At 36.0% G+C, this 22,302-nt stretch overlaps 1 protein-coding gene across 3 annotated transcripts in view; it reads left to right on the forward strand.

Moving 5' to 3' along the window:
- Window positions 1–22,302, forward strand: part of ZNF385D (zinc finger protein 385D) — an 875,841-nt gene that overhangs the window by 641,126 nt on the left and 212,413 nt on the right. For all 3 annotated transcript variants that reach the window (XM_072726738.1, XM_026006427.2, XM_026006429.2), the window contains one exon: window positions 17,251–17,393. In XM_072726738.1, the coding sequence (XP_072582839.1) occupies window positions 17,251–17,393 (143 nt within the window). The remainder of the gene's footprint in view (window positions 1–17,250; window positions 17,394–22,302) is intronic.

Here is a 22,302-nt window from a genome sequence, read left to right on the forward strand (position 1 = left end):
CTAGCTTCTCCCAATTCCTTTTCTTTCTCTATCTGCCTTCCTTGAATCATATCTTTTCTGTATTTTGGATATTTGCCAGGGTGTGTACCTCTCTCATAAGCTATTAACCATAAGCATACTTACCCAATCCTTCTGGTTTCAACATTAAAATGAAATAGAACAACAAACAAATGAACCTTCCAATAGTCTAGATTTTAGCTTTTTATTTTGTGAAGACTTCTATGTAATTGTGTTTCTTCCGAACTTACCTTTGTTTGAACTTCACTAAATGTGGCCTGTATGCTTACTTTACACCCTTCTCTCTCCAAAATCAGTCCAACAATCAGGCTTAATATGATTAATTCTTATGTTCTGAAGTCTGACTCATTGATGTCAGACATATGGTGTACTGGATGCTTTTCACTGGCATCTGATGTTTTTAGTTGGCCAGCCAATTGGTTCAATATACTCTAGGTGCCCAACAATAATTTACCTGTTTTTTTTTTTTCATTTCTGCCCATTCTGTGAATCAGTAAATCAATGAAATCTCTATTTTCTCTTTCCCTTAGTCATATTAAGTATGATCCTTCGTATTGGTATCTTCTGATTTGTGGTACTAAAAATATATGCAAAATTCTTTTTGGTTGTTTTGTTACAACTTTTTGTATTTCTTTTATCATTCTTTGTCTGGATTCTTCCAGGATACATTTTTTTTTTGTATGGATTGCAAATATACACAGAGCTGTTTTTCTGTCCCTTTTGGTGTCTCTTCTACCCTATTTTATCTGTGATGTACATTTGTGCTTTTGGTATTATGGATATCTTTGAGGGACAGCTGGTTTTTCTAAGCTTGCCTCTCAAGGTACGCCCTGCTATTTCCTTTAGCAGATTAAAGCCTGCTCATTTGAAATATCTCATTACTGAAATAATCACTTTTAGTTTACCAATTGTACCGCCCTTACCTTTCCAGAAACATAATGAATAATATAATTTGCTCCAATCAATCAAATTTGCATCCCATGTGTCAGAAATGTAGGGTTTTATTCAGAGACTATATTCACATAGGATCTCTGAACATATGAATTTTTAAAAATAAAAATAAACATGTTTCAAAGAAGATTTACCTCACCATGTTCTTATGTTATCAGGGAAGGACTTAAGATATTTTTGTAACAGTATATAATACTCTGAACTGTGATGGGTAAGTCTGAGTTTTTGCAAACAGTTCTACTATGCTTGTATCAATAGTTGGAATTTATCAGTCAGTTGAGATCCTACCCAGGTAGCTAAATGAAAATGTAGCCAAGGACAATTGAAAATGGAAGACAACATTAAAAATGAAAATACAGACTCTCCAAAACATCTACTGGCTTTGTGGTAGTGGCCATTAAAGACAGAGTGAGCATACAACATGGCTGTCTGTGGGGAATAAGAAATAGAAGATTGTGTGTTTGTGTATAAGAATAGAAAAGAAAGGAATTGTATAGCACTCATGATTTGGCTAGGGGTATTTGACAAAAAGAGCCAACTAAAATTTTGGCTAGACTAATTGAATTCTTCAGCTACAAGCAAGACTGCCATAAACAATTATTATCAAGATTTCCCCAGTGCCAATATGCCATCTAAAACTGTTTGCCTGGAATAGTTGGTGAAAATGTAGCAAATGGACAAGAAAGCTACTCATAAAATTAAGTGGCCTTGATTCCAGTCCATGTAAATACCAAACATGTGACATTTTGTTTAAAAAAAAAAAAGTGCCGGTCATATTTGATACTGTTAATTAAACATCACACATGGCTCTTTGCTGGAAAAAAAAAAAAGTGGGCTTCAAACTATAGGAAAATATGGAGCAAAGACCAAAGTAAGGCCAACCAATGTCCAGTGAGAAACTGGTTTGCTTTTGTTAATAAATGCTAATATTAACAAATTTTACTTGTTTTTACTTGATGGTTCAGAGAAATATTTTATTAAATAAGAGAAAACTATTATTCCAAAGGGGTTGCTGAAGAGAATTGGGATGGAAAAAAGAATGTGCTCATTCCCTTGCTATTGCTTTCATTTTATCTTTATTTAAAGGGCTTGGGATCATATTTACTTTTATTAAAACTTACCCAGTACATTCACAACAGTGGGCAACCAATAAATATTTGATGAATGTTTGTGAGAGAGAATGAACGTGCCAAGAAGTAAATCTGAGAGGATAGAGAAGTGAGGGGTGGTAAGAGAGAAGAGGTGACAGAGCAGGCAAGTAATTGAAAACGAAGCTAAGAAGGGATGACTGTGAATCAGCGTGTGTCCATTTTTCCACTGACCAAAAATAATAGTAAATATTTCCATGCTAGATTCTGAGTTGGCTATTTTAGACACAGAGCTGGTCTCTGTCTCAAGTAATACTTTGTCAGATAATGTCATATGCTTAATTACTTTCCAGTTTAAAAGATAGAAATACTTCTGTGGATCACCATGAGATCTTGGAAGAGTGGATATTTCCATATAGGACATCTTTCTGGGTAGTTTCCATGTTGTTTCCCGGTTGTTTCAGTAATAGCTCTGTCTAGGTCAGGTGGGTCATTTGCATATCTGATTTGATGATGATCATTCCCCAGATTACTGTTTTGTATTCCCTCTCCCATTCCTTCCTGCCTCCCTTCCTTCCTTTTTAATTTATTTCTGTCTCTTTTTTTTAATCTTGTTTCCTATGCCTACCACCACAATGCTCATCCATTGAAAACAAACATTATTCAATAGTTCATGTTCTTAGTAGGAATGAACCACAGAGATTAATGAAATTAAATGTAGTTCACCATTTGCATTTACTCTCTTTGGATTAGTTTTCAGAGAAACAATGTCTTATTTATTCATTCACTCAAGAATACTTAAGTGCCCATAAACTTTGAAGCACTTCATTAGGCATCATGGGAAAAAATTAAGGTAAAACAGACATGAACACTTCCCTTCCAAAGCTTTTTAAGCCATAGCCAGATAATTGTACTAGCAAACAGAAAAGTAAGACCCAACATAATGATTAATTATTTAAACAATAACTTTAATGAAATAAAATTTCATAAAATATTGTATCGGTTTATTTCCTATCATTTAAATAAAATAATGAAAATATCAGTAAGAAGAGTTACTATAACTTAGTGTTTACACTGTTAAATATTTCTCCATGTAATCCTTAAATCCTGTGATTTAGGTGTTATTTTCTTAATCTATAGGAGAAGAAACTACATAGCTGCTAATTGCCTTAGGACATGAAAATGTTGGAATTTGGATTCAGGTTTCTGATGACAAAGCCTGTTCTCATCACCACTTAAAATATTCTGTGGAAGTTTGCAAAGGAGAAAATTGATTTTGGTGTTAAATGGACAGGGGGGAGGAGAAATGGCATTTCAGCTAAACCTTGAAGGGCAGGGAGGAGTTAAACAAATGGCATAAATGTGAAAATATTAAACAAGTATTTTCCTTATCTTACTTATATGATGAAGCCACTCAGTGGTATGAATAGGCAAGAAAAGGTCATAATGACATTGATAACATGGGAGACGGATAGTTAGCGCTTGGAAGGCATAATGACTTTTGAAAATGATATGCGGGACAGATCAGAATCATTCAGGAAAATGCAGTGCCAATTTCACAAGAGACGCTTCTTGCAGAATTTCTCTCCTCTCTCAGCAGGCATCCCTGCTCAAAGCAATTTGACTCATTCTGTTTTGTTCTTCCTTTGGGATTAATGTCCTTTCAAAAGCACAAAATAATCTTTACAATTTAAGGCAAACAGGCCCATGAATTTAAAAGGACTCTGTGTCTGTGATCAGAACCCCTTCTCCAGTTTCCTTTTAGGGTTAGTAGTTCTTTTGTTTTCCACAGACCTTTCTCAGTTTACATTGATCAGGTCAATCCACAGGCTTCCACTCTCAGAGACAGATCAATGAGGAAGAATAGCTATGAGGAAGCTGTATATTTTCAAGCCGTTCAATCACGTCTGAGTCAGGAGGGGTTATCACTAAACATACTATGTCTACAGTCACTGTTGCAGAAAGCTGAGGAGTGGAAGTCTCCTACTTACTGAGGAGCAGTGCACATCTCCTGTTGTCCTCATAACCTGGGCAAGCTTTGGCAAAAAAAGTCACATGCCACTCTTATTCCTCTCACCAGATTCTAACCTACGGAAGGCAGAACAGTTGGCCAAATAGCTTGATATAAGAACACCAATCATGGGGATGATTCTACTATGCATCTTCTTATGTTTATAAAGCATTTCTATGTGTCTTCTAACATGGTTTTTAACTCTGAGAGTTGAGTCTAAGATGTCCTGATGTAATCATGTTTAGGTCGTTTTGAGTATTATATTGGGGATAGCAAACTTTGGTCAACTGGATTAGATACTAGTATGTTGTGTTGGAAGGATTCTGAGGTCAACTAGATTGGTAACTATGTCCCGAGTACTAGAAAGGGAAATAGTGATAGGGATTTGTATCCTTGGCTTATGGGGACAATGGATAGAATAGGATTTTTACCAAGAGCAGGAATACTGAGCCCAGCGAATTAGTGGTTGCCTTCCTACTTTGAATTGGCTGTACAAAGTACTTAATTTCATACATCCTCTGTTTCACTACTACAAAAATTAAATTATTCAGGTTGTGAAAATTAAAATACTATGTATATATAAAGTGCTCAAAAATTGTGAGTGGTTATTATTATTTTAATGTTTATTATTATTATTTGAAATTGAATAATTCGGTGCAGATAGTCCACCACACACACCAGCAGAGTGCAATTTACTTACTGGGACATTTTATCCTCATTGCTAAATTAAATATTTCTCTTCAAAATTTATTTAGACCAGTGATATCTGGATACTCAAATACTAATACTAATACTATTCTAATACTCCTAATAAGAAAATGAGCTTTTAGGAAATTTATAGTCAAAGAAAAATCAGAGACAATTTCTGTGATGCCCTAAATTAGTCAGTTAGGTCTGGTTTGGTCTGAGTTGAGTCAAATCAATGGGTTTTAGTAGGACAAATCCGGATGTGTATGTACCTCACAGCAAGCAAAGAACTATATAATTTAGGTTGCAATTCACAGGAGGGCAAGAAAGTGATTATGGCAAGCAAAGAAAAAAAAAAAAAAACTTGTGTTCTCTTATTTACCTTAGTCTCTGGTCTTGGACTTTCGGTCAGTGCCTGGTATTCTCTGAGCTCAGGGCCACTTGCAGACTGCCTCTCTCAGACATCAGTTGACCCTGTACTGCCAGCATCTCTACCAATGTGGCTCCCAGCAGTGACAGCTCCCACTGATTAATCTGCTCCCCTTTAATTTTAGTTTCACTTTAATCCTCACATTTAACTGTATTATTTTACGAGGTCTTTTATTTTATCATAATATAGATGTCCCTTTTCATTTATATGTTATGTTTGGTAATGGCTCCATAACCTTGATATGATGACTTTCTCTTCCCTGAGGCTATAAGCAAATTCTGTTTTTATTTTTCTCTCCTGGATTTGTAAATCCTGTCTCTGCTCTCTCCTAGCTATGTGAATATGAAAACTTAGATCCTTTACTCCAAGGCATTTTCTGTTTCCATCAATACCTCTTTGTGGGCACCGGGGTGGCTCAGTGGTTGAGTGTCTACCTTTGACTCAGGTGGTGATCCTGTGCTTCTGGGATCAAGTCCTGCATTGGGCTCCCCACAGGGAGCTTCTCCTCTGCCTATGTCTCTTCTGCCTCTCTTTGTGTGCTTTTAAAAACAAAAACCTCTTTCATGTGATTCCGACAATTTATTAGGTATTTGAGAGGAAGAAGGGTGTAATATGATCAAGGAATATGGGCTTTGAATCAGATATCTCTGATTTCTAATTCTTCTTGGCTCTACCACTTAACAAGGCAGTTTATCTTCAGTAAATGGATCTCACTAAGCCTCTGTTTCTTCACCTGTATGATAAGAACAAGGATATCTTTGTTGTTTACATAAATAATGTATATAAAAAGCCATCTAGCACAGAATTTAAAATATAATAAGTGCTCACAATGACAGGACTTCTTAGAAAAATAAAATATGGCTTGTGTATCTTCTCACTTGCAATCACTTATAGACATTTTATTTCTCTTCCATTCTAAAGCCAGTCATTTTCAGAACACCATAATTACTACAATTCCATTAGTAACTGATTTTACAACACTTCCAAGGACCAAATGTTTCAGAATTAAAAGAAAATATAAAGATAGGTTTGTTTTAAGCAAAACCTGCCAGAAGAAACAATCACATTGAGGCCGAGACTAAACAGAGCACATGTCAGCTCCACAGGGAATGTTCTTGAGGAAACTGAAATCTGAATTTTTTTTTTTTTTTTTTTTTTTTTTGCTATTATAGGATTTGTAAGAATGTTCACCAAAGTACTGGAAAACAGAACTTACATTTCCTACACCTCAGAAGCTAATAGACACTACAAATGGAATGTGCTAAGTGTAGGCCCCTTAAGATGGCAAAAATGTGATCGTCACTCTTTTTGATATATTTTATTTTAATTTGGCGATGGTGATAGTGACATAGTCTCTTCCATGGTTATTTCTAAATGTTACCCACTACTAACTCCAGTTGCATTTCCTAGGAATTTTGTGTCATGACTATTATGAAAGAAGATTCCATTGAAATGTGGGGAAAAAATCACAGTGAAACATTGAATGAAAACATTCACAATCAAGTGAATGCTGTAGCACATATTAGTTTTAAGTTCAAGAGAATTAATATTGATGGATGTAAGTTTAACTTCTACTTTGCTCTTCTGGACTGTGTAGATGCATTGAAAGGGAAAACTAAATCAATAACAGAAATAAACAGAACTGAATTCAAACAGAAAAAATTGTCTCTTTGGATGAATGCATCTGCTTAGTTAATTTGGGCTACTCTAATAGAATACCATAGACTGGGTGGCTTATAATTAACAGACATTCATTTCTCACAGTTCTGGAGGTTGGTAAATCCAAGATCAAGGCACAGGAAGATTTGGTATCTGGTAAGTCCTAGCTTCTGGTTCATAGACTTTAGCCACACTTGTGGAAGTGGGTGAATCTTTCTGGGGCCACTACTATAAAGGCACTAATCCTGTTCTTGAGGGCTCCAACCCTCATGACCTAAACAGCTTCCAAAGGCCCCACGTCCAAATGCCATCACAGTGGGGGCTGGATTTCAACATACTAATTTGGGGAGGAGGGCATGAACATTCAGTCTATTGTGTAATGGTATCTGGTAGAGTCAATATATGCATAATATGCAATATACTGGATTATAAGCACCAGTGGAGCAAGAAACTGAAATTGCTTCCTGAATATTCCATTGCCTTAAAAAATGAGTCCCGCTCAGTATACATTCATTTGATTTGCTTTGGCAAAGTTTAATTGAAATCAGCCTTTTGTTTATAGAATTTGTTGTTCTCTATTACATGTCGTCAATAAAATGGCAATATCTGAATAAAATGTAGCTATAATGGCTTAGACTCTGGAAGCAGAATGTTTGGTGTCGAATTGTGGCTCTACACTTTACTAATGGTATGACCTTGAGCAATTGTCTTTAACCTCATCATTTATTTTTTAATTTTATTTTTTAAATTCAAAAGGCTATGAAAGGACAAAGGAGATAGACTACGTAGAGTTCTCAGCACACTTCCCTTTGTGCAGAAGTTGAAATGTAATTGCTTTTAGGCTGATGGAGAAGAAAGGGGAGTTGTTTAAAAGATAGAATAAATTCACACCTCAAAATGAAATCCATGGTTAAGAAACTTACGTTGAGAAAAAAAAAACGCTAATAAAATTATGTTATAAACAGATTAGAGCATTTTATATTTGGACCATGTAGTTAGTTCTTTTTAAAGAAAAAAAATCAACAATGGAATCTTAATTGGACTAATTATTGGACTAAATTGGACTAAAAATATATGATAAAGTGTTCCTCGCCTTTTAGCAATACACACTAATGTACTCTAATAGGTTAGCCCCCGTTTCTGTTCTCTTCCTCTAGGAAGTTGCTGGTTAGTTTGCCTCAGGGCAGGCACATTCTCCTTCCTCCCATCTTGCTCTTTCCAGTCCTTCTGGGTCATCTTGCTCTTTCCAGTCCTTCTGGGTCTTTCTCACTGGGCTAAGGATCATCAATGCTCAGGCGGAGGCCCAGGCCTTTTCTACACTTTTCCAAGGAAATCTTTCTCATGTTTAGATTTCTTCTCTGATGACTCTCCAATGTTTGCTCAGAGTGGAATCTGCCCAGAACTGGCTTCTAAGCAGTAGACTCTCTTATCCAATGGCTACTTTTCCATTTATACCTCTGACTCATCAGGTCTAAAACTTGTCTTCTTCTCTTAGACTTGCTCTTCTTGTCAACTAATAGCTTTCCATTTACATAATAAAAATACTACTTAAGATAATGAAGGTGGTGTGTAATTCTGATTTAGCTCATTTGAAGGATACTGGGAGAATTACACTAAACCATTTAAACTCAGGAGGTGTTTCATTAATACCTTGGATCACATTTGGTACCTACACAGATTGGCAAGGGCTTGGAGATGAAGCAAAGAATGCGACACAGTGATATCATGTGGGGAAAAAAATGAGATAAGATATTTATCAGGCTATGGAGGAACTGCATGCTCTGTTGGCATGGCAAAGTTCATGCAGGTAAGTCCCAGTTCAAAGGCACAGGTCATAGAAAAACAATGCCAAGTAACAAGGCTTCAGTGTGGTATTTTGTTTTTTGTTTTTTTTTTTTTTTCTCTTTAGAGCCAGGTGACTAAAGCCTAGATATGAGTAAAATTACCCTAAGAGACAGATGTAGTTAGGCAGGTTTAACTGCCTACATTCGCTGGATTTAAACACTTGACTATTAGTGAGACTTCATTGTGACACACTTTGTTTCATGAAATAAAAGCTTGGTGATAGCACTCTCAGAGAATATCCGATATTAATAAACATTCATTTGCCCTAGGACTGGCCCTTCTTGCATCCTTGGTTTGAAATGTGGTATCATTTTTATTCAAAGCACTCATTATTCATTAATATTGATTTCAGCATTACACATTTTTTAAATTAGGTTTCGCATTGAGTATTATCATCATTGATGACACAGATGAAGATTCATATTGGCCATTGTCTTCTCCAGCAGTGGACAAGTAATCCTTTCTCATATGATTCCAATAGTGTCTGCCTTCTGACATTGGCCTCATTTGGCTCTTGGAAGACTCTCTTCCTTAATCTCAGGAGGAGAAGAAACCAGGAGAAAGTAAGACTTTCTCTCTTATTAGCAATGCATTCTGAAACAGACTATATCAGGCACCTTATCTGTAAATTACTTAACATTCAAAAATGGTGGCTTTGCACTGCAGTTGTAATGGCCAATAGAACCTTCTGTGATAATAGAAATGTTTTTTAACTGCTGCACATACAACATGATAGCCTCTAGCCACATGTGGCTATTGAGCATTTATATGTGGCTAGTGTGACTGAGGAAATGGAATTTTTAATTTTACTAATTTTTAATTTAAAGGAGCCACACATGGCTAATGACTACCATATTGGACAGCTTGGTATTAGAGCATTTTTATTACTACTTGTAATTTATTTTGTGAAATTAAATCTTAGGAAATTCCTCTGGAGGAAAATTGTACATTTTTATGTTTTATATCACTGGTATTGAGTTGAGAGGAATTTTTCAGGCAAAATCTTTTGACTTCTTGTGAGGGGGTACTTATCCTGAGTTTTGTACCCTTTGACAGAGAATGCTGAAGTACAGAGGTAAAAGTCTAAAACCTTACTCCGGCAGTGCTAACAGAATGTTCTCCAGTGTTTCCCAGCACCAGAAATTGTCATGACAGTTAAATAAATGAGAGATTCTATTTCTCTTCTAGTGAAGACTTGACTCAGAATATTGGCAAGTTCTAGATAATAAATAATAGCTTTTTTTTTTTTTTTTTTTTTTTTTTTTTAGTTTTGGTTATGGCATTCACTGACAGTGACAGAGAAAACAATGTTAGCTAGCTCTTCTTAGGTTCCTTCCAAAATGAGTTTTGAGGTGATTTACTGAAATGGGAAAATACCATGACTTAAGATGAAAAAATACAGAATTCGGATAGGGGAAAACATGGCTTGCTCACATGTGTTTTCTTTCATGGTTCAAGATGGAGGCCTGACCATTGACTTAGGCTAATGTTTCTGAATCAGTGTTTCTACAGTGATGCTCCAGTTGCCCTGACTCATACTCCTATTCTCACCTCATCCCTCTCTGTGGTCAGGAACAGAATGTGAGACAGCAGCCACCCTCCTGTGTGGCTTAGTGCTGCCATTTGCCTTGTGGATTAAATCTTGCTTTCACGTTAGAATTGACCTACCAAGGGCAAGTCACTTTAGGCCAATAAGGACCCTCATCCAGAGGGAGAAAGCCCTGGGTCACCTTTCCAAAACCTAGTAGGTAAGCCAACAATCTAAAACAGGGAGGACATGAAAGTAATAAAAGAAAAATGGTGACCAAGTCACAGTAAATTCAGATTTTTATTTCAAAATAAGTATCTAGTTTTATCATTCAGTTGGGAGCAATATTTAAACAAAGATCAGAACTGAATAGGAGTTTGGATCCCTGGGTTTAAGGAAATATGGTAAATAAGGTTTCTAGCCAGAAAGTTGAAAAATCATCACAACGTTGAAGTACCCAGCCATCAACCTTGAGCATGTGAGAGGCAGTCATGCAAGGGAATACAACAAACACATATTTGTTTTTCTGATTTGGCAAGTAGATGTCAACGAATGCAAACTTGAGGGCTTTTGAAACATGTTTGATACAATATGCATGTCTTTCTGGATTCTTGCTTAAATATAGGGCAGTGCCAGGATGTTCCCACGGTAGATAAATATCTGTGGTAAATACTGAATATTCCTTTATCATAGCCTTTACAAGGAATGTGTGTTTGTTGTTTTTTTTCTTTTTGAGCAGTAATAAAAATTTCTAGATTTCTCATTTTAGTACATTATGTCTGACTGCAAAGGAGCTGCTTGCTATATATGGCAAAACTGACTTTGTCGAGTGTTCCTTTTATTGTTGTTTGGTTGGTTTTTGTGGTTGTTTTAATTTAAAAGCTATTTGCATCAGTGCTTTGAAAATTCTTAAGGTCACTTGGATTCACAACAAATGCCATTTCTTAATTGTGTGATTTTAGGTAAGATATTTTGCTTCCTAGAGCTTTGGCTTTTGAGTTTGTAAATTGAGTATTATTGTAGATATATGGCAGAATTGTACATTTTAGTATTTTTTAATTTTATGTATATTTTTCAAGTTTTTCTTTAAAGTCCAGTTTGTTAACATACAGTGTATTTTTCGTTTCAAGTGTGCAATTTATTGATTCAGTACTTAAATCCAGTGCTCATCACAAGTTCCCTCCTTAATCCCCTTCACCTATTTCACCCATCCCCCACCCAACTTCCCCCTGGTAACCATCAGTTTGTTGTGCATCCTAAAGGATTTTAGGAGGCAGCCCAGGTGGCTCAGTGGTTTAGCGCCACCTTCAGCCCAGGGCCTGATCCTGGACACCTGGGATCCAGTCCTACATTGGGCTCCCTGCATGGAGCCTGCTTCTCCCTCTGCCTGTGTCTCTGCCTCTCTATCTCCCTCTGTCTCTAATAAATAAATAAAATCTTTAAAAAATAAATAAATCTTTTTTAAAAATAAAATAAAATAATAAAATAAAATAAAATAAAATAAAATAAAATAAAATAAAATAAAATAAAATAAAATAATTTAGGGATAGCAGACCTAGTCCGTGCAGTTACTCAGTAGATTTATAAAATTTAGCTATATTCTCTACACTCACTCCCACCCACCCTGGCTGGTTGATCTCACTGACTACGGCACTCTATGACCAGTATTTTGTGTCAAATCAAGTTTGACCCTTCTGCCCCCAATTTATCATTTGTTCTCTACTACGTGTGAGTGGTATCAGATCTAAATTTTTTATGTCTGCTATCGCATAGACCAAATTCTAACTGAAATAGTTAGAAATGGATGTGAATAATGTTTCGTGTGTATCAAAGTAGCTGCTTCACAAATAAGTACTTAGGACTTGATACTACTTAAAATGCTCTGGATATTTTCCTCTTAGGTATGAATATTCTAGTGGTTTACTAGTTTAATTATAGCTCACTATTGAAACATATATATTATACATATAGATAAGCAGGTATATAATTATATACGTATTTAATACATAAATAAATATGTATATATTTAATAAAAATATATAGTTGAATTTATATGTGTGTATATGTTTGTGTGTGTGTGTGTGTGTGTGTGTGTGTGTATAAAACTAACGGTTGGGGATCCCTGGGTGGCTCAGCGGTTTGGCGCCTGCCTTTGGCCCAGGGTGCGATCCTGGAGTCCCGGGATCGAGCCCCACGTCGGGCTTCCTGAATGGAGCCTGTTTCTCCCTCCTCTCTGCCTCTCTATGTCTATCATTAATAAATAAATAAAATATTTTTTAAAAAAACTAATGGTTAAGGAAAGAGATACCATAGAAATTACTTATCTAATCAGGAAATTGGGAATTTCTGCTGCTTTTTATAAATGTAGACTTAACAAATATTTTTAATATATGTACTGTATTATTATATGTTATATTTATATGTACATATTTATACATGTTTATATAACTATGATATACTTGATATATATACATATACATATGATTCTCAGTTCTAAAGCATATACTCTTTTGAATATTAAACAGCTGCAACCCTTGATTATTTCCAACTTTGGTTTTATTATTCGGAGAAATGAAGGATTAAGTAGTAGGTTAAGCCGGCAGGCTGTCAGAGAGGACATCTGTGACTGTTTGATAAACCCTGAATGGATCCAGTGCAGAAGTTCAAGGTTAAAAGTGTCATATTACGGAAAGAACACTGTTGGACCCTCAAGGAATATTTCAACATATTGATTTACAAAGCGTCCTCTTTGTGAAGACTCTCTTTCTGCAGGGGTTAAAATAAAGTGAACAATATGAACATGCTTTTAAAATTGCCTTGATTGACTACTTTCAGAGAACCCCAATTTGTGTCTGCAGGAACTTTAACAGCTCCTTTGCAATTTATTAAGTTCATTAAAAAATACATGCCTCACTTATTGAGCGCGAATTGGCCAGGCATTTGTGAGGCACTGTAGATACAGTATCTCTAATAAGGTAAGTCTCAAGTGGCAACCACTGGCTTAGAATTCCTATTTTTCTGTATGAATTATTAAAACAAATATTTCCAAATTTATATTTTAATTTGATTTTCAAAACGCAAACTTTTAGAGTGAATGTATCTTATTCTGTTACATAATCTTTATTATCAAATACTCTATTAACAAATAAGTTACTCCTGTACTTTTGTGAATGTAGAGCTGTCTTGTGAATAGACCAAAGTAATATTTAATATTTGCGCTATAGTTCCATTCTAAATTCTAAATATAGACTAGCAGAAATAAACATAAAAAGGGACAGAGAAATTTTGTAAGCTTTAATAAGTATCTTATTTATCTATTAAATTATTTAATACCTTAGTGTCTAACATTCTGTACTAAATGATTTTTTTTTATTTGTTGACTTTCATGGTATATTAGAAATTTGTAACTGCTCTGAAATCAGAATAATTTGTTAAATTTAATTTGTTAAACCTGTGCCTGTTAAAATCACATAGTCTATGAAGGGGTGGTACTAGACATATGTAGGCAGGGTTTCAAAAATAAAAAGTATAAACTTACATTTTTTTTTTCCAGTCTCCTGTCATGGAGGCTTCAAAATGCTTTCTTCAAATTAAGAATACCAATACTTACAGAAGTGTAACATTCCAAAGAGTGAAGTGACACTGTTGGAAAACAATAGCAACATGGCTACTCTTTTTAACATAGAGAAATGCCTACAAATTAATTCTGTGTTTTGATGTTTATTATTGGTAAGGTAATTTTATAATAAAGAAAATAATAATAAACATATATTTATATCCTAAATGCCATAGTTTCTATTAATAAATGAAGAAATGAAATAGCTGTTTTCTCAAGGAGAATACTTTAATCTGCTTTACAAATGAAATATGTTTTATTTCCTGATTTTGATTTTGCATGATTTTGCAAATATTCTTCTTGCTGCTGAGCATGTACAGACTAGTGCAAGGAAATATTTCAGGACTTAACCAAATTTTAAAAATAGAAATGTTAGTTACAGATAATTTGTAAGAGGTAGCTTCAATTTTGTACCTCAATATCAGCGCTACAGATATAGTGGCAAGTATCTATTTTAGAATAAAGCAACTCAACATTTCACATAGAGTCATGAATAGTTAGTTACACCCTGCTTTCAAGTACTGGAAGCAGGCTTAGACTTTATTGGAGAACATCTTCTATGAGTGAGACCATGTGGGATTGGGCAAAGAGAAATATTGAACTGTGATGCAGTTACAACAGAGGGCTCAGTCTATCCTAGATAGACTAAGGGGAGGTCTAGAGCAAAAATAGAGCTTCAGAGTTTTCCTGTCTTGAAGCAAAAGTGAGGAGCTGTGACACTCTGGTATTAATTAGTCTTTGCATTCAGGAGGAATTTGACCTTAGGTGAGGCAGCACCCTTTGGCCCAAGGCAATTTATGTGGAGAATCTCAGGTGTGAGTCATTAGCTACCAGAGCTATCAGCACTCTTGGGAGCTGGGGAAGGAGGCTCTGGAAGCACACTACAGCATCCACTACCCCTGTATTTGCATAGCCAGTAGTGAAAAAGTATGTAGTCACATGTGCTTTGCTTTTCAACCATCTTTTTTGGTTTATCTCTTCAAATAGGTAAGAAGAGATGGACTCAAATAGTTTTGCTTAGGTTCCCCAAATTTTATGACTCTTCTTTCATATTTTGTATCCCCTAGTAAGGAAAACCCAGTGGCAACATGGAGAGAAGGTCTTGAGCTGTGCGTATAAGTGTAAATGAAATACTTATCTCGGAAGAAGAGAGGTGGGAATTAACTTTATCAAGCAATCAACTTTGTGCTCCTCATTGTACTGGATAAAATAAATAAGTTTGAGCTATCTCTTTAACCTTTTTGGTCATCCTGAACCTAAGGGGGACTTATAACTAAAATAATTACAGAATATGTTCCTGTTAAATTCTATTCTTTTAATTATAAGAATGGAATGTTTCAATGGAAACTACATTAACAACTCAAGAGTTTTCCAACTTATTTTTTTCTCCCATCATATTATGTTAACCCTTACCTAATTTCTGATATTTTAGGCTCAACCAAGGTAAAGGCTATATAGATACACCTTTTGGAAAGCATGATGTGTGACAGATAAAAATAATATAAAATTATTTATTAAAGCTCACTATTATTTGTGGACATGTTTAAACCTTGTCATTAATTTTCACCCAGATATATTTTACTTTGAGTTTTCTAAAGACATACTGACCAAAATTTATTTTGGTTCTTTAACTTTTTATCAAAAGAAATTTTTAGTAATACTAAACTCAAGACATATCATCAAAGTTTTATGGATGCTCTCTCTAAGAAAATTTAGACACCCACACTCAATATACTAACAGGTGGACAATAAAATAAGTTTACTATGTGCTCTGGTGAATGTAGACTTGTGTTTTTTTGTTATTTGTGTTTTGTTTTTATCTATGTTTATTTTAACATCTGCCCTCATTTTCTGACTTATACTACTTTTTATTTCAATTGGTAATAATTAAATTTGGTTTAATTATTTAAACCAAATAATGGTTTGCTGATTCAAACTTGCTGCCATTGGCCTTTGCTGTTGTTAAGGAATATTTTAAAAGGGAAGTGAAAAGAGTGGGAAAAATACTGGTTTTGTTAATTTGGCTCCAGCTGATTTTATACCTAGAAACAGGAGAGTTAATGGTTTTTTTGTATGGTTAATTACATCTTGTGCTGATGGCTTCTGTTGTAGGCATTAAGTCACCTTGTTAGCAGATCTATTGGTCTAGTAGTGTTAGATTTGCCTTTGGGAAATCATTTTTAGAATGTTCACCTTGTTTTCAGGTAACTGATTGAGGGCAGGATGATGGTTATGTCCAGTTTCCAGTGAGATTTTTAAAAGTTATTCCTATGAGTCTCACTCTGCTTTGTTTTGAAAACAAAATGGCAGGCCAGTGAATGGCACAGACATGAGCCTCTCTTCTCTCTTCTGTCTCTTAGAGTTCTTCTCCGTGAGAAAGGAAAAATCCCACTGTATTTTGTTTTCCTAATGCTTCTTGGATTTTCACCAGCAGGTTTTTACAGTCTGTTGCTTGCCTCTCAGATTAGAAGAATGCTGGCATATTTTAACGGTTTCCTAGGATTCAAACAGCCTTTAATTAACAGCAAATTGATGTTTTGGAATGTTACCAAAATATGGGAGACTGAACACTGAGATGGGCTTCTTTCCTTCCAGCTTCTGAGTGCAATGGAGTCCTATAATGGGGAGTGGGGGAGAGGGATGGGGGTGCTCTGTTGCAAACAGCTGGTTGCCTTCTAGTATGCAAAGGGTGTTTTTGTTGGCATAATATTCCCACTGCTTGCTCATTGGTGGCCTTCTAAATTCCACCTACTCATGACTGGGAAAGAGGCAGGTAGTCATCGAATGCTCAAAGCTACTGGGGTGCTGAACAGTTCAGGGATTGCTTGGCTTGTAGCTGGGTTCACTTGTTTTAATCTTTCAGTTGCCAAGGCGGTAAGGTATGGCTGCCTGTCTTTGTGGTTAAGTTTCTTTTCCATGCCAAGTTTGTGTCATCTTGCTGCCAGAGTTTTGGATGTGGTAAAAAAGAGCAATTCTGTAAAATAATCGCTTAGACTTGATGCATAGTCTGAGTAGAAGTTCGTTTTCAAAGAGGGATGGGAGTGCAATGGAGGGGTTTTCTTTTTGAATCAATGGATCTTAGTGAAAAATTTGTTGCTGATGTAATCCAGAGCTTTAGGCCAGAAAGGAAGGATAGATTGGGGACTATGCAGTGTATGAAATGGTAACTGTTACTTAAACAACCATACAGTTATAATCTGAGGAGGGAAAGGGAGCAGTTTAACTAGCTCCCTCTGCCTAATGGCAGATCTGCTCATTGGCCAGCTCCTAGCTGAAGCCACTATACTCCATGTCTTGTTTTTTCCAGTGACCCATAAAGCTGGCCTTTTGGGCTCAAGGGACACCTTGATGGTTTTTTGTTTTGGTTTTTAACATGCACAATGTCCCTGATTGTTCCCTTTGCTCTCCTCTGTTTAGGTGGTACATGCCAGAGCCCTGCTCTCCCAGCCCTGGTCCGTCCACCAGCCCCTCCTCTGCAACCTTCGCTGGATATCAAACCCTTTCTTCCCTTTCCTCTGGACACTGCAGCAGCAGTCAACCTCTTCCCCAACTTTAATGCGGTAAGTCCCAAGGTCATATTTGCATATGCCAGAGTGGTAAGTGCCAGGAGTACTTTGTTGTTATTGTTTTTCTTTTTTGAAAGGATTATTTTAGCTTTTCAAATTTAATGCTCATGTAAAATGTTTTGTTGGTTCTCAGAGGAGAGTCCGCTGCAGGGTTGTTTCAATACAGTATTGGAGGTCATAGGGTTCCTTTTGTATAGCTGAGCCTTTGGGACTTGTTATGAACAATAAATTCATTTGCCCACAAGATTGTAACCCTGGTGCAGAATAGAAAGGGAAGTTGACCCAAAAGAAATAAGAGTAGTCCTGATGTGCCAGGGGTGAGTTGGTCACTACCCGTGTATTGTCAGAAAGCTACAAGGTAGCTGGTTGTCTGGAAATGTGAGGTCCCTAGAGCCAGGCTCCTTCAAGAGAAAATGAAAAGAGATTTAATCCAACTGGGTTGGTCTTGGGTTTATGTCTCTCATTTAGTGTCTTTCTGGGTAATGCTAATGATTCCTGTATTTTGTTGGAATATATCTGAATTAAAACTTAATGATTTTTTTTTAAAGAGAACATTAGAATTCAAGTAGATGTCGAAAAACTTAACCATGTTTCTTCTGTCTGGGTTTAATACTTTTTCAAATTTTCAAATTTGTTGCTTCTTTTCTAATTTAATTTGTTGCTTCTTTTCTAATTTAATAAAGAGAACCCTGATAATCACAATAGTGATTAATTCCTTTGGGAAAGCACTTATTTCCTCCTTAACTTAAAGCAACTCAGCATTCTGGTGGTAGGAGGCTTTTTTTGTTCATTTTACTTTGTTTTGTTTTGTTTCATTTTCCCTTCTTACCCTGTCACAGTTGCTCGGATTGTCTTTCTTAAATTACATTACTTTTTGGGCTTTGTTAATGGCCTTCTCAACATAGGTTCAATTACTTCTTTGCTTCTATTTTCACTTTTAGCATGTCTTTGTAAGTAGACAGATTCCTCATATTCATCATCATCTCTTCTTGTACAAGCAGTGAAGGTATTCTTATGATAAAAACAGAAATAAGGGTTGAAAAGGTTAGAAACCAGTGACTTTTTTTCCTAATATCATCTGATTCAGATTTCAGCAGTTTACCATAATGGAAGTCTGAGCTTATCAACGACAGGATGTGTCAACACAACCAAAGCAAAGAGGATTAATATGGGAGGTCACTGAATGCCTAGTGATCTACATAATACACATTTCTTATTGCAACATCTTGCTCCCATGTTGGATTTTTAAAAATCTTCCCACAGTTAGATCAATCTCTTTCAGGAGACAGAAGCGGGTCTTATTTTCTTTAGTAATATTTCATCATGGCAACATTGGTAATGCCAATGAGATGATACAGTTATAATGCTAGTCTTCGCTTAAGAGCAAGGGAGAATCAGAATGATCACTTTGCTCTTTTAGGGGTGAGGGATTTTCCATGGGAATCTTGTTTTGAAATTTATGGAGCATAAGTGGAGGGGCATAAAGATTATATTTTCAAAGTAAAGGTTTCTAATCCTAGGCGTTTCAGTAAGAGTAGAGAAAAAATTGCTCAGTATAAAATTCTCTGATTTTAAAATGACCACACTAAAGTCCACTGGGTTCCCTTTATCTGCTCCTCTGTTAAGTGGCTTCCTGGCACGGTCTTACTTCCCAGATACCCAGGGATGATCCATCAAGGTGTGTTACCTGGCCTTCAAGACCACTTGGCATCCTGTCGGTTAGATCTCATGTTAGTTTTAGAGCAGTTGAGGTGAAATTCCTGGAAGGCTATAAAAAGCTGGGTTTTATACTTTCAATTTATCATTTGAGAAACATTAAAGGTAAAAAGATTAATTTGATTGACAACAAGTATTATTGGTCATAAAAAACAAAGATGAGTGATATGCTAAGCTGTCTGACACTCAGAAAGTCTCTTCACCCTCCTTGCTACTATTTACCCCTCTTTAAAATCACAGGAGTGGACCTAATAATCTCTTCCTGTGGATATTATTTCATTCAAATATTTGAATTTTTGTGGAAAAAAGGCAGCATTGTGTGATGGTCAAGCTGGACCCTATTACTAGACTGACTGTGTTCAAATCTCAAAGTTGGGGTAAGTGACATGACCCTTATGTATCTCAATATCTTCATCTGAAAAATGGGTCCAATATTAACTTATTTCTTAGGCATGTGGTAATACTTCTCTGTGTTAAATAATATAAATATAAAAACAGCACTTAAGAAATAACAAACACTATTTAAGTGGTCGCTATTATGTTCATGCATAGCCTGTAAATTCTTTTTCTGAATGTGGCCATCCATTCATTGACTGATAGCAAGAGCTTGACTTGATTCTTTTTCCTCTGTGATGAATTCTGACTTATGTTTGCACTTGTTCCATTTAAATTAGGAGACCCTCATTGCTATACATATTAAGTTATTTCCTTTCAGTGCTAGTTAAGCTACAGCAACCAAGGATTAAGCTGTTCCTTGTTTCATTCTGTGGGGGGTGGGGGGGGGGTGGAGGGGGATGGTTGCAGAGCCCGTGATCAGGTGGGTTTGGACTCAGAGAGAGTTAGCATTTCTCTAAATAATGGTCTGACTTCTTGATTTTGTAGCAGGTGTGAATCTCAATCTACAAATTCAGAGTGTCTGAAGCATAGTTTTTTATTGCTGTAAATTTATTTTATTTCCAATTCTAAAGTCCATTTTATGATGAAGGGAAATGCAATCTAATTCTGTTTCAGGGTGTGCTAAAGTTGTGGCATCTAACAGTCCTATCTATCCAGCTCTTGGGGGGAAATTCCCTCTGTTCACTAGGTTATTTATCTACAAAGGTATTTGTAGATAGCACCTGGTTACCATGGTTATTGAAGCCCCTAGCTCCTGACTTAAGACACACAAACTTTGCAAGACTGTTGGTGGTCCCTTCTGCCTAGATGTGCCAAACCACTATTATCTCTTTGCCAAGAAAATGTTGAACCATCTGCCACCAAATAACCGTCCTGCACCTGACCTTTTTGAAGCAAGTTCATGACAATCACAGACTGACTTGCCTGTTACATTCCTCCACTGAGGATATCTGTATGGAACCATCTGTCTATTGGGGGTGGGGTAAGGCAGAATGGTGAAGGAAAAAAATACATGAAATAAAATCATGAAGACATAAATGGATATCCCTGATTATTATCCTTCTACAAGAGTATAAGCCACTGGGTTTGGGTGTAAGTTAAGTAGAATAATGAAACATCTGTAAAAATATGCATAGTTAGAAGGAAAAGGAAAACAGGTGTAGAATCTGAGCTTGGATATGGATATAAAAGAGGACAATCAATAAAACCATTAGGATCCCTTGCTGTACTCAAAGTCATTTTTTAAAGAATAGCAACAGAAACTGTTCTCTTGACTTAGGGATGTTGTATCTTGTATGTTTCAGTAGCTTTCAGACAAGAGAAAGCTTTCCTTGATTTCCTCATGAACACCCTACCCTGCCTCTCAGTCTCTTAAGACCTTGGAGTTTCAGTGTTTCATTGTTTCATTGATCAGTTTCATTCTGATCCCAATTATCCCATTCTGCATCAGTATTTCTTGAAAGGAACCAATCCTAGAAGATGATTAGGAAAGAAATATTACAAAGTAGTATGAGCTTGGTCCATTCAATCAACTGATGTTTATTAAGCATCTACTATGTGGCAAGAATAGTGATAATAAAAATTATATTGTGACTTCTGCCATGAAATAATTCAATTTAAAAAGAAACTGAACAAATAAATATACGTAAATATGGGTGTTTTGATAGAGAAAGATGCATAAGGTAGAATGGCAGGTTGGGGACAAGAGGAGAAGGCTGTATGGTTTTCTTAGGGAGGTTTTGGTGAGAAAAATAGAAACTATTCTAGGCATGCAAACAGGAAGGGACTTAATATAAGGATTTAGGTGCTTACAAAGCCTTTGGAGGTGCTGGGCAGGCAACAAAGGTCAGAGAAGGCTATTGTTGGCTCTCAATTTTTCTGCTTACTTTCATGGAATCAGGAAGTTGCAGAAATACAAGATGCCCAGTAATCCCAGTTACTTTCATCCAAATCCCATGAAATGCTTTTCTTTATGAGATCCATGCTTGAATACTGCTGGCAGAGACCTGTGGGAATGTAACCCTAGGGCTTCCAGTCCTTGTGATGTAAGGGAGAGCACAGAAGAGGGAAAGCAGTATTGAGTTGCCAGCAGACTTGACATGATGGCAGAATGGAAAGGTTTATGAATAATCAGAAAACCTGAGCATATCTGCAACCATGGACAAGAGGCTAAATCCTTTGGAGCCTCAGTGTCCTGTTCTACAAAATGAGAATGAATAAATTTCTCTTAGGTTTGTGGTCCAAGAGATTATATGTATGTATGTATGTATGTATGTATGTATGTATTTGTTTTAAAGATTTTATTTTATTTATTTATTCATTTATTTATTTATTCATTATTTATTCATTTATTTTATTTATTTATTCATTTTATTTTATTTATTTATTTTATTCATTTATTTCTCACAGAGAAAGAGATAGTGAGATAGGAAGAGGGAGAAGCAGGCTCAGTGCAGGGAGTCCAATGCCAGACTCGATCCCAGCAACCTGGGACCATGCCCTGAGCTGAAGACAGATGCTCAACCACTTAGCTGCCCAGACATCCACTAGGGATAGCTTTTAAATGCTGAAGATCGCAGCTGAGAAGTGGCTTGGTCACTTAGGATGTTGTTTAGAATGGGAGCTGATCATTAAAAAATGCCTATATACTTCTTGACAACTTTCTTCTTGGGTCACGCTCTCTTTTTGTTTTCATTTCTTTAACATATTTTCTTCAGATCAGATACTGATCAGTAGTTATGACAGTAATGAACCTTCAGAATTTTGTTAAAAATATGCAACTTTGGGGGAA

Source organism: Vulpes vulpes, chromosome 11 (genome assembly GCF_048418805.1).
Source record: "Vulpes vulpes isolate BD-2025 chromosome 11, VulVul3, whole genome shotgun sequence".
Taxonomy (NCBI): Eukaryota; Metazoa; Chordata; class Mammalia; order Carnivora; family Canidae; genus Vulpes; species Vulpes vulpes.